This window comes from Argentina silus, assembly GCF_951799395.1.
Source record: "Argentina silus genome assembly, chromosome: 18".
Classification (NCBI taxonomy): Eukaryota; Metazoa; Chordata; class Actinopteri; order Argentiniformes; family Argentinidae; genus Argentina; species Argentina silus.
In genome coordinates this window covers 4,762,712-4,776,006 of record NC_139672.1, presented here as the reverse complement: position 1 = coordinate 4,776,006, position 13,295 = coordinate 4,762,712, and the positions used below count along the sequence as shown (strand labels likewise).

The following is a 13,295-nucleotide window of genomic DNA, read 5'->3' as shown; positions in this document are numbered from 1 at the left end:
CTTCCTCTCTCCTCTACTCGTGGTGTTTTGATGCATATTTTATTTGTACATATTAAAATACCATTGAGGATATATGTTAGACAAGGCCTTTTAGCTCCAAGCCAGATCACGGGGGACATGACAGTTGGAAAGGTTTTTCCCTCAACGTCGTCCACATGTATTAGCTTCGTGCAGCACCACGTCTGTAGAGCAAGGAAGGAACACGACACTAGCCTTTTTAAAAGAGAAGAAGAAGAAGAAAAAAAACCGAATCTATATATTTTTCTCATTTTTATTTAATGACATAGCAGTCTCTATATACAATGTCCTAAGTGTTATGTCAAGCCTGGCTTCGTATCAGAGCCAGGGAGGCCGGACTGTCTATTGTTTAAGTTAACAGTAGTCTGGGGCACACCGTCTGGAACAGAGAAGGGTTGTGTCCCAATAGTCTGTCCTCTAATCCTCGCTTCCTCTCTCCTCGCTTCCTTCCCGGAAAAAAACATCGGAGGGGAAGACCTAACGGGAGGAACCTTAGATCTTCTCCTCCGATGCGTTTTGAGAAGGTCGTGGGGAAGGCGGACGCGAGGAATAGAGGACAGACTATCGGGGCGCCCCTGGGGTTTCAGGTCGGAGGCCATTCTCCTCGAGTGAGGGAAGCTCAGCAGCCAACCAACACTAATGTAGATACTGACAAACTGTGAAGAGGGGGTGGGATAGGAGGACTAGAGTAATGCTGGAGCACTAGCTAAGAAACTAGCTATGCAGACAAGACCATCCATGCGATCTATGCTCACACAGGACCAAAAAAATGTTTTCGAAAAAAAGAAAAAGAAGAAGAAAACATGTCTTGGTGGTACGCTTAGAAGGTACAGTCTAAACAATAGGAAGACATTGCTGTCCTAAGATTACACAGTCATAGAAATTATATATAAAGATTTTTTTTTCCTTTGTTCATTTTTATAATACAATGCCTTTCTGAAACTGTTGTTATATTCTGTTTTCACTTTATTTTATTTTTCTACTGTTTCTCCATTCCATGTTTGTTTGTCACTTTGAATCTGAATACTGAGGTGGTTATTGAAATGGGTGGTACTTGGGGGTGGGGTGGGGTGGGGGGTGACCAAAGCCCAGACCACATGTTTGTATGGCCCATCTAAGGGGGTCTTTCCAATATCCATGTCTCTAAGACCATGTGTTTTGAAAACCTTAATCTGTGTCTGCTGTACAAAGAATGGATGCTAAATGATTTGACCACCTCTGACCCTTGATTTGTGTCTTGAATTCATTTTTTTTTTTTTTTTTTTTTTTTTTACAAACTATTGACAAACTGTATTAAAGCATTTAGCAGCTCAGAATAGCCATTTGCTTCACCCCCTGAGTCTGAGTTATGTTGATAAAGACATTGATAATACAATAATTCCAGTCAATGTTCAGTTGAAGTATATACAGTTAAGTGTCCTGGGACAACGTGGTGATTTGGAGGAACAAGTACACTTCAGAATATGTATCATGTTACACACATTGCAATGTTTTTGTTTATTTTTTTGTTACTTTTTTAAGAATCTAATTTACTGTTGACTCTAATGATCACTACATTGATTTGTAATAACTGTTATTGGGTGAACCTCAATGGAAACACTATTGGAAAATGAATATAACTGGTGATGATGATGTGAGATCTTTGGGGGGGGGGGGGGGTGACAATCACCCAGAGGAGCCTGCTGATCTTTATTAACAGTATGTAAAAACACGGATAAACGTGAAATAAAACATTTATTTCTCATCTTGAGAGTGTGTGCTTATGGGTGTCTGTTTTGGAAGCCTGTTTGTTGTCTAGTGTTGCAATGAAACAGGAGGTAAGGTTAGATATCACTTAACTGAGTGGAATGATTAAACAGGATCAGATTGCTGATGGATTCCACCCCGATGAGACGATGTTTACTGGCCTCAGTAGAGCAAAGCGATCTCTACTAGGTTTTGCTTGGAAAAGTACTCTGTCTCCTCTCAACCCTATGGGTACCTGTTAAGTTGTCAATAAGAGTATACCCATGGAATTAGAACTCTGGGTGACTGTTCCGCTCGGTTCCACTGGAACTCTGTGTCAATGGCCCCAGCAGCTTGTGTGTCCTGGAGTCATGTGATTTCGCCAGTCGTTTGGAACGCACTCGACATCTCCTGGGTGAAAGGTCATTGACACCAGAGCTCTCGTCTGCTCTGACCGAGTGGAGCAGAGCTCAGGGAGGTGCAGTGGGAGGGCACGGAAACGATGATGTGTTAGAAATCATAAAAGTCATTGATTTACTGTATGTAGGCTATAGCGCACACACACACTACACACACACGTAACATGTTACAGATTAAATTACAATAGACAGTAATACAGTGTGTCAATGTCACTTGGATCCAAATTTATATGGCCTGGTGGAAAATGCCTCTTGGTGTAAAAGACTGCAGGAGGCGGATCAAACCTGCTCCATGAAGGAGAAGGATAGACGCCTTTCATCACAATTCTGTTCTCCCAAGACGCCATGTTTGACATTGCGCCTGTGCTCCCTTTCTCAGAGTACAATGGGTCTGCATCCCCAGGCAATATAGCCCCCCATCACCCCCTAGGACAGATAGAGAGAGTACTAACCTTGTATAATTAATGATGTAAAACGGTATAGGATCTGAAAAACATGCTGCTTTTATTGTTCTTATCTTGTTGGATATTTTAGCCTGTCCCTAAAGGGATTAATTAAGCAATAAAGGAATCTCGTTCTGCAGCAAATGCAACCCCTTTAGAAAAACATACTTGCATACTAAGCATATAAAGCACAGTCTCCTATTACAACATTATTATAGTAACTAATAGTGCTATTGTGTCTTGTGTAGAGCCAATCAGTAGCTATACAACCCTCCGGTCTTTGTCAATAGATCATTTATGAGTAATTTCCATCACATTCCCCATTACCTCTGAGAAATAGCTGTTATGCACAATATTGAATAGGCTACAGTAATAGACTGTGTCACGACAGTGATTGTAATGATGTAGTATCCATAAATGTTTCCATCAAAGTCAGAGAGACGTATTTCAGTGTTCTACATAAACTTATCATGTAAATTGTTATGTAAATAGATTCTGTCCTATAGGGAATATGTTCTTCATCTTGACAACCTTCAACAGCTTTTGTAAGCGGCTTATTTGTCTTTTGTTTATCACAGACATTATGCCACTTATATGAAAATTCCGACACTGACTGGTCTAACTATCCTGCACACTTTCTCAGAAACAGGCAATTCATACATAAATGTATTGATATTCATTCAAGCCTCTACCACTTTCCATTCCTGTGCAAACAATATCAAAAGATAATCTTATCTTTCATAACACTTTTGTGCATCTTATTGCTTATACCTCTGCCTCAATATGTATCCTCAATAGCAAGTTTAAATCTATGAGAAGAATAAAAAATGAATATGAGGTGTTAGGCCATTAAGTGCCATGTTCAATAAGGCCAGAGACAGCTCCTTGTGAACAGAGAGGCTCATTAATGTGCTGGCTAGTTACACCACGATGGATCCTGGTTTCCAACGCCACAACTCATACCGTCTCCTCAGCCGCACAGCTTTGTGTTCGGCCCTTAATGAACAATCAAAGGCCGCCGTGTTGTTGCACATATGAGATTAATTTACTCCACAGGGTACACCGAGTGATGTTATTACAGGGAAATCAATGTCTCTCTTGTTGTATTCTGCCGCTGGACACACAGTACGCGCATCTGCTCTCATAATACAACTGCTGACCTTGCTGTCAGTGGCGAGCGGAGAGGCAGGAGCGGTGACATGGTTCTGCTGGTGTTGTTTATCAAACCTTTATCAAGCTGCCACTCTCAGAGACCAGTGACATCAGACTCTGGGTCAGACAGGGAGTGTGTGCTCTCCCGGTTGGATAAAAACCCACACAGTACACACAGTCAGTGCAGTAAGAGAGCGTGATAACCTTTCAATGGATGCTTCTCAAGCCAGGAGCTGGAGATCAATGGCTTGTTTCATTTGTCAGAATAGAAAAGCAGTGTACAAGATTCCCAACTGCTTGTACACAAATAACTGCTAAAAAAAAAATCAAAATATCCTGAAAACAATCATTGAAGCTATAGATACTTCAGTTCATCCAATACATTTTAGTTAAACTACATGTCATGTTTAGATTTGCTTTAATGGAACAATACTCTAGTACTCTACATCATCTGACCTGTATCAGTATCAGTATCATTCTCTATCAAAACAATGAGAGTCCAAACTATTCTCCTTTCACTCACAATTTTGACCCCTTTTCTTTCCCAATGTTTCCCTAAGGAGTTGTGGGGTTGCCCAGAAGTGAATCCACAGTGAAACACCATATGCAGAACAGCGAGGCTCTTAGCACTTTTGGTTTTCAGGGAGGCGGGGCGGCACTTTAAAAATGTTAATGGTGTGGTGTCTGGACAAAGGTTAGTTGTGAATCCAGAGCTCTACTGCCCTTCCCATGCCATTTTACATTTAAAAACATCTGGTTAACGGCTCGTCTGTGAGGATACAGGACTGAAGAAGCCCCAGCACCCTATCAGCCCAGTCAAACACTCAGAGACTACACAGCATGAGCAATCCACCTTCTTTCTGCCCCCAAGCCCCAGACTCATAGGTTATAGGCGCCATTCAGTGAATCATACAGGTATTACTAATTTGTGTCTATGACGGTAACATTTACTTCCTCATCCTTCATTTTGCAAGGAAATACATTCAGACTTGTAACCTTTTCAAAGAGCAGAGGCTTCAAAAGCACTTTGGGGGGAGGTGGAGGAGGAGTAAATATTTGGGGACATGCCACTGGCACCACACCAAATTCCCAATCTATCCTCTGATAAATATTTGGATTTGTGTTATTCTATCCCCTATCCTCAAACAACCTTGTCTTTGTTTACAAACTTGAATCAGAGCCGGAATTTCTCCTGATGGAGCAACCGGCTAGCAATTGACTGCCAGCAAATGCCATCTAAGGCCATGTCGTCAGCCTAATGTTTTTGTTTTTTGGGATTTAATGATCAATAAAGTGTGAATAATCATGTTCACCAGACACTTTATTGTCATAAACTATAAACTAAACCAGGCCTTGTACAAAGACATTTGGACTTAAAACAAAAACAAAAAAATCTATTTTTTAAAAATCTATTTCAATGGCTTTGTATCTTCAAATATAACTTATTCGGTTACACTACAAAGTCATCAAGGCCAGATAGAGTGCGTGTGTCAAGAGATAACAGTTCTGTCTGGCTTTTCTCTTGAGCCTACTACTGCAGGTACACAAACCCAGACTGCGAGACAGGAGACAGACAGACACCCCCGCACAGTTTCCGTGACATGCCCAATTCGAGTCTGGGTGACGTATCCCATTAGGTCGTGCTGTGACGTTGCGGGACTGTAGTGGTGTTTCTAGCTGCATCTTGTTGACGGTCGGCCAGGCTTTTAGAACGGAGGAGAACCGAATGAGAGGAGCTGAAACGACCTCTTCCAGGCAAGTGTTTTTCAACGGGTTTGGCTTCTGGCTTTATTTGATTATGCCTTAACGATCAAAACAGCTTGTCTAGGACATTTCGCATTGGTTTATCGGAAGGTTTACCGTAGAACAGATACGATGTGAGGATTTAACTATAGCGTTCGCTAATCGGCGTTAGCTAGTTTGCTAGCTCGCTCTACATTCAACGCTGGTCTAGTGGCGCTGCCGAGTGCCCCTTTGCCGTGATCGGAGCCGAGCGTTGAGCCCATCTAATAGTCATTCTATGTTCTAATCTACCCAGTTTTTAAATGTTTTGATCATTGTGCTCGCATTATTTTCTTCTTCCAAAACATGTATTATTTGATACACTTCAAATGTGCTTCATTTAGCTAAAAGCCTTGCCATAAGAACGTATGCATTTGTCGGGGACGGTCGAATTGCTTGGTGTAAAAAAAAAAACATAGAGCAACCTGTGTTGCCTTGCTCAAATCTACCCCCAGACGAATCTATCAGGCGAATGTGTTGGGTCGTTGGTTCAACGTTTATGTTAATGCTGCGAATGTTGTAGCCTCGTTCCTTTTTACTCCGTCCCAGACGGTAGTCACTGAATGTCATTATCAGTGCTGTCTGCATACCACTGCCATCGTGGCGAGCCAGAGAAGGCGAAGTACAGTTTGCAGACGAGGGGAAAGGAGGGAGGTGGGGTAGCTAGTATGGAGCAGAGCGCGAGCTGTGCGCGGTGTCCTTGCTACGAGCCACGAAGGAAAGGGGTGACACTGCGTGAGATATGGAAACATACAGGGAAAGGGAACGAGCATGATGACTGCTATTTCTTCTTTTTGTAATAAATCGATTTTTTTTAATGCGATATGGCATTCTGCGATGTGTCAAATACTCGTGTTGGTTGAAATCACAGGGGGTGAAGCTTGCCTAGCGATGAACCTCCATTGGTGAGGTATTTTGGTAGTCTGGAATGACACAGTTGAAATACTACGTATAATGTTGGGAATGTATTTATTACTGCGCTCAGAGCCACAATTTTTAGTCAGTCTAGCATTTTTGTACCTCGGGAGTGATGTGCTTGGTGGAAAGATCTGGTGTAAATAATGGAAGGTCAGTGCTGCTGGTAAAATCCAGTGTTGCTAGATCTACCACAGTAAAAATGCGTTGTGGCTGAAATACATTTGACAGCCAAATCACATATCCAGCCGTGTGTAATAATGTATGATTTATTCTAGTAATTAAATCGATTTGAAATTGATAGTGTAATAAAATAAAAAATGAAAAACAAGGATCGTAGGCATTCAATAAAATTGTTCCTCGTAAATATTAGGTTGTTATGTTACAGGAGGCGCGTTTGTAATGTTGAACATGTATTTCCTTGTTATGTATTGAATGATTGCATTAAATTGGTGAGTAGCTGTTATTTCTACTCCGATTGATGCAGTTATTCAGCTGAATCCCGTGGCCAAGGGGAAAACACCTCGCTCGACTCCATTGAATGTCATGCTGTGCATTTCGGTAACAATTGAATGAGTTGAATGAGTGCTGCCACTCTTATCAATAGTTGTTCACGTAGTTGATGGGGTCAGCGTGGGGTAAGCAGACCTTGGGAACAGCACAACAGTCGGGAGGGGGGAGACTTTTTAGAATCAATTTGGGCAAATGGTTAATTCGATTATCCTCATTAAGTGTGAACTTGTATTTATTACAGTGCATCTTGGTAGAGAACTAGAGGGTAGTTTTGGAATTATTTGTAGGCGTTGTCTGGCCAGTTGGTCATACTTGCTAAAACTAGCACTTTGCATTGGCAATTGTGTTTTACTGCCATTAGTGAAAAGTTGGATGCAAATTCCTCCTGGGGTTCAATTACAAGGACTGAATGGTCAGATGTTTGTGTGAAGTATGTTAATAGCCATTTGGCTCAATGATCCATGCCAACAGTCATTGACCTACTCAACCCCCAACCAGGACTGGAACCATAAAACATTTGAAACCCCTTAAGGTTATTTTATGCTCTGCAAAACCATTTGATTAGATAATTTAATTTGCACTGGTTTATTATTTAATAATGTTATAAAGGGGGAAATACATGCAAACATGTTTTGGAGTTTCACAGGGAGGGGAAAAAAAAGAAAAGTATTTTCCCTTTCCACATTTCTAACCCGTTTTCCCTCCGCTTCTACTTACAGGAAACAGACAACAACGCTAAAACCTTCAATCATCATCATGCATGTTTCTGAATACCAAATTTGTCATATTTGAAAAGAAGAACAAAGAACAAATCCGCCTTACGGAAAGGAATAAACGAACCGTAGAGACGGAAAGACCATAAATCTGTGCTCAGATATGGCCAGCACTCAGACGAGTTTGAAAACCCCGTTCAAAGACTTGACCTCATTCAAGGGCAACATGAAAAGGCTGTACAGGGAGAGACTGGAAGACGCGCCTATCAAAAAACGTGTCATGGCCGAGATCAATCTGAAACGCCGTAGCCTGGAGTCCCTCCCCAGGACCCCCAAGGTGAAGAGGGAGCAGGCTGAGTTGGAGCACCATGAGTCGGACATGGACATGGAAAGCCGGGCAGAGCTCCATGTGATGGGGTCGGCCAAGGCTCTGGACCTGAGCCCTGGACTCAAGCACACCCTGGCCCAGTTCACCCTGAGCAGCCAGAGCTCCCTGGGAGGCCCGGCTGCCTTCCACGCTCGCAGTGGCCCAGAGTCCTCCTCCCCCTCCGACATGGCCCCCTTGGCTTCCCCCCCAGTGCTGGGAGGGGGCCCCCTGCTGGTGCCCTGCGACAGCTCCACGGAGCTCACTCACTCCCTGCTGGAGGGAGAGTCCATCTCCTGCTTTGCCGTAGGGGGGGAGAAGCGCCTGTGCCTTCCCCAGGTGCTCAACTCGGTGCTGCGCGACTTCTCGCTGCAGCAGATCAACGCGGTGTGCGACGAGCTGTACGTCTACTGCTCCCGCTGCGACGGCGAACAGCTGCACATCCTCAAGGTGCTGGGCATCCTGCCCTTCAACGCGCCGTCCTGCGGCCTCATCACCCTGACTGACGCCCAGCGGCTCTGCAACGCCCTGCTCCGCCCGGGGGCCGCCCTGCCGACCGACCCCAGCGGCAAGCTGCCGGCGCAGGGCCTGCTGAAGGAGAGCGAGGCCAGCTTCCAGGTGGAGCACCAGTGTCTGGGCAAGTGCCAAGGTCTCTTTGTGCCCCAGTTCTACTCCCAGCCCGAGGCGCCCTGCATCCAGTGCGTGGAGTGCCAGCTGCTCTTCTCCCCGCAGAAATTCGTCATGCACTCGCACAAGTCGCCCGACAAGAGGACCTGCCACTGGGGCTTCGACTCGGCCAAGTGGCCCTGTTACCTCCAGCTGGGCAGGAAGTACCTGGGCATGCCAGAGGAGCCTCAGCTGAAGCAGCTGCTGGAGGAGGTGAAGGAGAAGTTCCACTACCATCTCAAGAGGACAGTAGACAAAGTAAGTGCTCTCTTGCGTGCTGTCTGTCTCTCCACCATCATTTTTTTCATTATGCATGTCTTTGGTTTTTGCGGTTTGCCTGCACTTAAGGGCTTCAGGGCATTTGCATTCAGAGCTTTCTGGTTTGACTGCTCCACTTACCTGTGTGTGTGTGTGTGTGTGTGTGTGTGTGTGTGTGCTGCTTTATGGAGGGGGTCATTTCTTCCGTGCTAACGGTCTTGACCAGACCCCAATGTCCTGCTGTGAGAGGACATTCTCACTGCCAGTGTTTTCTTAAACCAGGCTTGACCCATGGCACGTGTGAGAGAGGCCTGGGACAGCGGACAGGTGACACATGCCTGGCCTGCCTGCTGGCCATCTTGTTGTTGAGGCTTTGCCAGCTGGCCTCTTCCAACAGGGGAAGTGCATCATTTGTCCTCCAGGTCATCTAGGGGTCACTTAGAATGTCACAGAACAAAAAGGTCAAAATAGTGGATGACTCTATGACTCTGCCCTGGGCCTGTGGGAGTTTCCTTTTGAATTGACCTATGAATTGAAATATATATATATATATATTTTTCAAAGCCGTAGTAGTTGTCGATCTTTTTGGAACGTTGGGTAAACTGGTAGACTTGCATGGGGGAATGCCCACATTGCATCAACAGTAGTTTCCATTAAAGGCCAGAAGCCTGTGGAGTGTTCTTCTAAAGAGGGGGTTTTGCTGCTTGTTTTTTTCTGTCATTATTTCACCATTTGAAAAAAAAAAGAAAGAAAAAAAGAAAGAAGTGTGTCAGTGGGACCACAGAGCCTATTGAAAACCCCACCTCCATTTGAATAAAAGCTCTAGATTGTTTCCCCACCATTGACTGCCGCATGTCTCATGACCTCTCTTGACCAAACAGGACTTTTGTTTGTTTGTTTGTTTGTTTGTTTGTTTTGTTTTGTTTCATTGGGTTTTGTTGTGGTTTGTAACCAGCTAGCTCGCTAGGGGACAGAGAGAGAGAGAGAGACCAGTTAGAAAACCCTAAATTTTGCTCGTGTTTTCAGGGTAGAATCATGTTGTTTCTGTGTGTTAGTGAATGTAGAACTCCCCCCCCCCCCCCCCGTGCTGGGAATGAATTCCAGCAGCCCTGCTTGTGTGGGTATAAAAGGATTCTGTATCTTGTTAGGCAAAGCTTTTCTTACGGAGGTTAAAGGGTTAAGTAAGAGACTGTGGACCAGACAGGCATTAAGAGTGTATATTTATAGTGTGTACAGGTGTGAGTGTGCGGCACTGTAATCTGACGTTCACATTCTATTCTGTTTGTGTCTGAGAGCAAGGGAGAAGCCCCGGTCTCCCTGTGTGTTTAACTTGTGTGAGTGTGCCGGAAATACCGTCTGCTGTCTCGTCTAGCGCCCAAACCGCATTCCTGCCCCCCCCCCCTCCCTCCTTCTATCCTCCCCTCCCTCCCTCCCTCCCTCCCTCCCTCCTTCCCTCCCTCCCTCCTTCCCTCGCTCCCTCCCACCTCGACTTGGCTGACTGTAACCGTCTGAGAGAGTCGGAGACAGACATACCTAAGGCCACTCAGTTACACTGTAACACACACACACACACACACACACGCACACGCGCGTCGTCCCTGTCTGAAGGTGGGTGTAGATGAGGCACACTCACGGCTCTTTGTGGCAGTGCCACCCTCTCACCCTGTAATGAGCTGCTAACTGGAGGCTAGTGACACATCTCTGTCTGTACATGTCTCACACCTCACAGCCCTCTGGAGCTTTCTGTGTCACTACACTTTCAGGTGTTGTTTTCTCCCGGCTGGGGGGTTTTTCTTCTTCTTCTTCTGTTGTTTTCGTCTTTTTCTTCTCTTGTGCGCCTGTAGGGTTGTTTTTGTGTTTTGTGCGTCTCCTCTCTTGTGGTGGTTCGACTTTGTCAGCGTCGGGATGTGGAAGTGAATTCCTCGGTAACAGGTTTGCAGTGTTTTTGCCCACGCATACTGACACACCCGATCCAAATAATGTAAAGGGAGTCTGGGCAATTTGAATAGCCCAAAAAAAACTGGAATTCCTGGGAAAAACGCTTCTCGGTTGTTCAGGAAGCAGGTGACCTGAGTTGTGTTGGAAGAAGAACACCTCCAGAACGGATGGAGGAGTGTGTGAAAGGTCACATCCAGTGACTGAGCTGACCCAGCGCTGGCCTGCCCTGCTCAGGACACACTGGGGTTCCCTTTCCATATCCAACCCTCCCCCCTTGTGTGTGTCTGTGTGTGTGTGTCTGTGTTTTTGTCTGTTTTGATCTGTTTAGGTTTGTGGATGTGTGTGTGTGCGTGTGCGTGCGTACGCGTTTTTGTCTGTTTTGATCTGTTTGGGTTTGTGGATGTGTGTGTGTGTGTCTGTGTGTGAGCGTGCGGGAAGTGGGACAGGCGGACGCGTCCGTCTCTTGGCAGGGTCCCGCCGCGCTCACCCTGAACATCCTCCAGACTCCACGGTCCAGCCGCCTCCGCTGCGCTCTGAGAGCGTGACTCATAGTTTCCACATCCCAGTGGATGTGAGTGAAAGCCAGCCAGGCCAGGGAGACCAGGACCAGGGAGACCAGGCCAGGGAGACCAGGCCAGGGAGACCAGGCTAGGGAGACCAGGACCAGGGAGCGCAGACGCTACCTACGGAGAGATGGCCCGGGCCCGCCAGTATGTTGGTTTAACCCCTAGCCCAGCCCGAGACCCACATCGACTACCCCTGTTTACACACAGTGTCAATGTGCACATTGAAACCCAGTTCAAGGTTTTCCAGAGAGAGCTAACTGGGGCATTTGGGGAGGGGGGGCGGGATGGTGGGACTCATGAACAGAGAGCCTTCTGGAAGTTTTTTTTTTTTTTTTAAACATTTAAAAAAAAAAAAAATGCTGCTGGTTCCATATCCTGTTTGGAGTGTTTGGCTGCGAGGGCAGTTAAAAGCCTCGCTGGCCTCTTAAATAGACCTTTGTGCCCTCAGGCGCCTTAGATTTACATAGTAGCCTAGTACCTATCCCTTCAGTGTCAATACGACTGCAGACAGACGCCACAGCTGACAACAAAGACTGACTGAGTGACTACTCATTACAGGACGAGACTTGGCGTTGAAAACAGTGAGCTAATTTGTTCTGAGGGGATGACAAGCTCTTGTACTTCCCTCTCAGACAGATGTAGCGTGTCGTCATGTTCTCTTCTGATCAGAGGAGTGTGCAAATTCCCGCTCAGTGATGAGGCCCTGTTGCGAAATACCTTGTTGTCTGGACTGGCGGCACATTGTGTCCTACTAAACATTGACACAAGGGTATCGTCGGAAGAACCATGACAAAGTGATACGTGGTGAGGCGTAGACCCAGTATTTAGCAACTCCAGAGGACGGATCTCTCCTGCCCTGTGGTTGACTGACACTGCACGTTAACTATGCTCAGCTCGGTCACCAGCTAAGGAGTAACTAACATCAACTCTAGCTGTGTTACCCAATGCCCAGGCAGATCCCAGCGCTGTGGTCGGAGTCTGGTAGGCTTGGCTCGGTGTCAGCTGTGGCAGACAGAGAGAACAGTCTCCCTCTGTCTGTCTCCCAGGCTGGGCTAAGACAGCGGCTGTGGTTCAGACACTAGACAGCTGCTCTGCTCTCTGGCTTCCTCTATTTGGCTATTTGGAAAGCAGTGACTTCATTACCACAGACCATGGCAGTGCTGCGGCCTGCTCTAGTTCTCCTGGTTGTGTGTGTCTGTCTCGTTGCTGTCTCTCTCTCTCCCTCCCTCTCTTTCTCTCGCTCTCTGCCTCTGTCTGTCTCTGTCTTCCTATCTTTTGATCTGTCTCTGTCTTTCTCTCTGTGCTTCTGTCTGTCTCTCCTCGTCTTTTCCTCTGTCTCTCTTTGGCTCACCGCTGCCCCAGTCTCTACCGTGTCCTCCAGCGTTCTAGAGCATTCTACAGAATACTAGAGCGTTCTACAGTGTTCTAGAGTTATCTGCCCCCCCCCCCCCCCCCCCCACCCCCAGAGTCCAGACGGCTCCACCCATTGGCCCACGTGTGTTTTTAAACAGTCGATACCCCCCGGGCCCCAATTAGAGGGACAGTAACACAATAAGCGGCCCAATGACCCGATAAGTCGATCGTTACATAAGCAGAAGACCACTTGTGCGCGTCTGCGAGACGCAGGAGAGAAAACCCTGCGAGTATCGATCGGTCTCCGACCTTGATGGATGGGCAAGAGTTGCTGTGACACTGACCAACGGGGGAGGAGAGAGAGAGAGAGAGGGGGAGGGAGGGAGAGAGACCAGACCAGACCAGCCACAGAGCAGCAGCCAGGGCAGACGAGAGGAGAGGAGAGGGAGGGAGTTACGTAAAGACCCGTC

General features: G+C 46.3%; 1 protein-coding gene across 2 annotated transcripts in view; it reads left to right on the top strand.

The window, feature by feature from the left end:
* Positions 1–7,692: 7,692 nt before the first annotated feature.
* Positions 7,693–13,295, top strand: part of skila (SKI-like proto-oncogene a) — a 23,230-nt gene continuing 17,627 nt past the window's right edge. For both annotated transcript variants that reach the window (XM_083690611.1, XM_083690610.1), the window contains exon 1: positions 7,693–8,968. In XM_083690611.1, the coding sequence (XP_083546737.1) occupies positions 7,844–8,968 (1,125 nt within the window). In that variant the 5' untranslated portion in view covers positions 7,693–7,843. The remainder of the gene's footprint in view (positions 8,969–13,295) is intronic.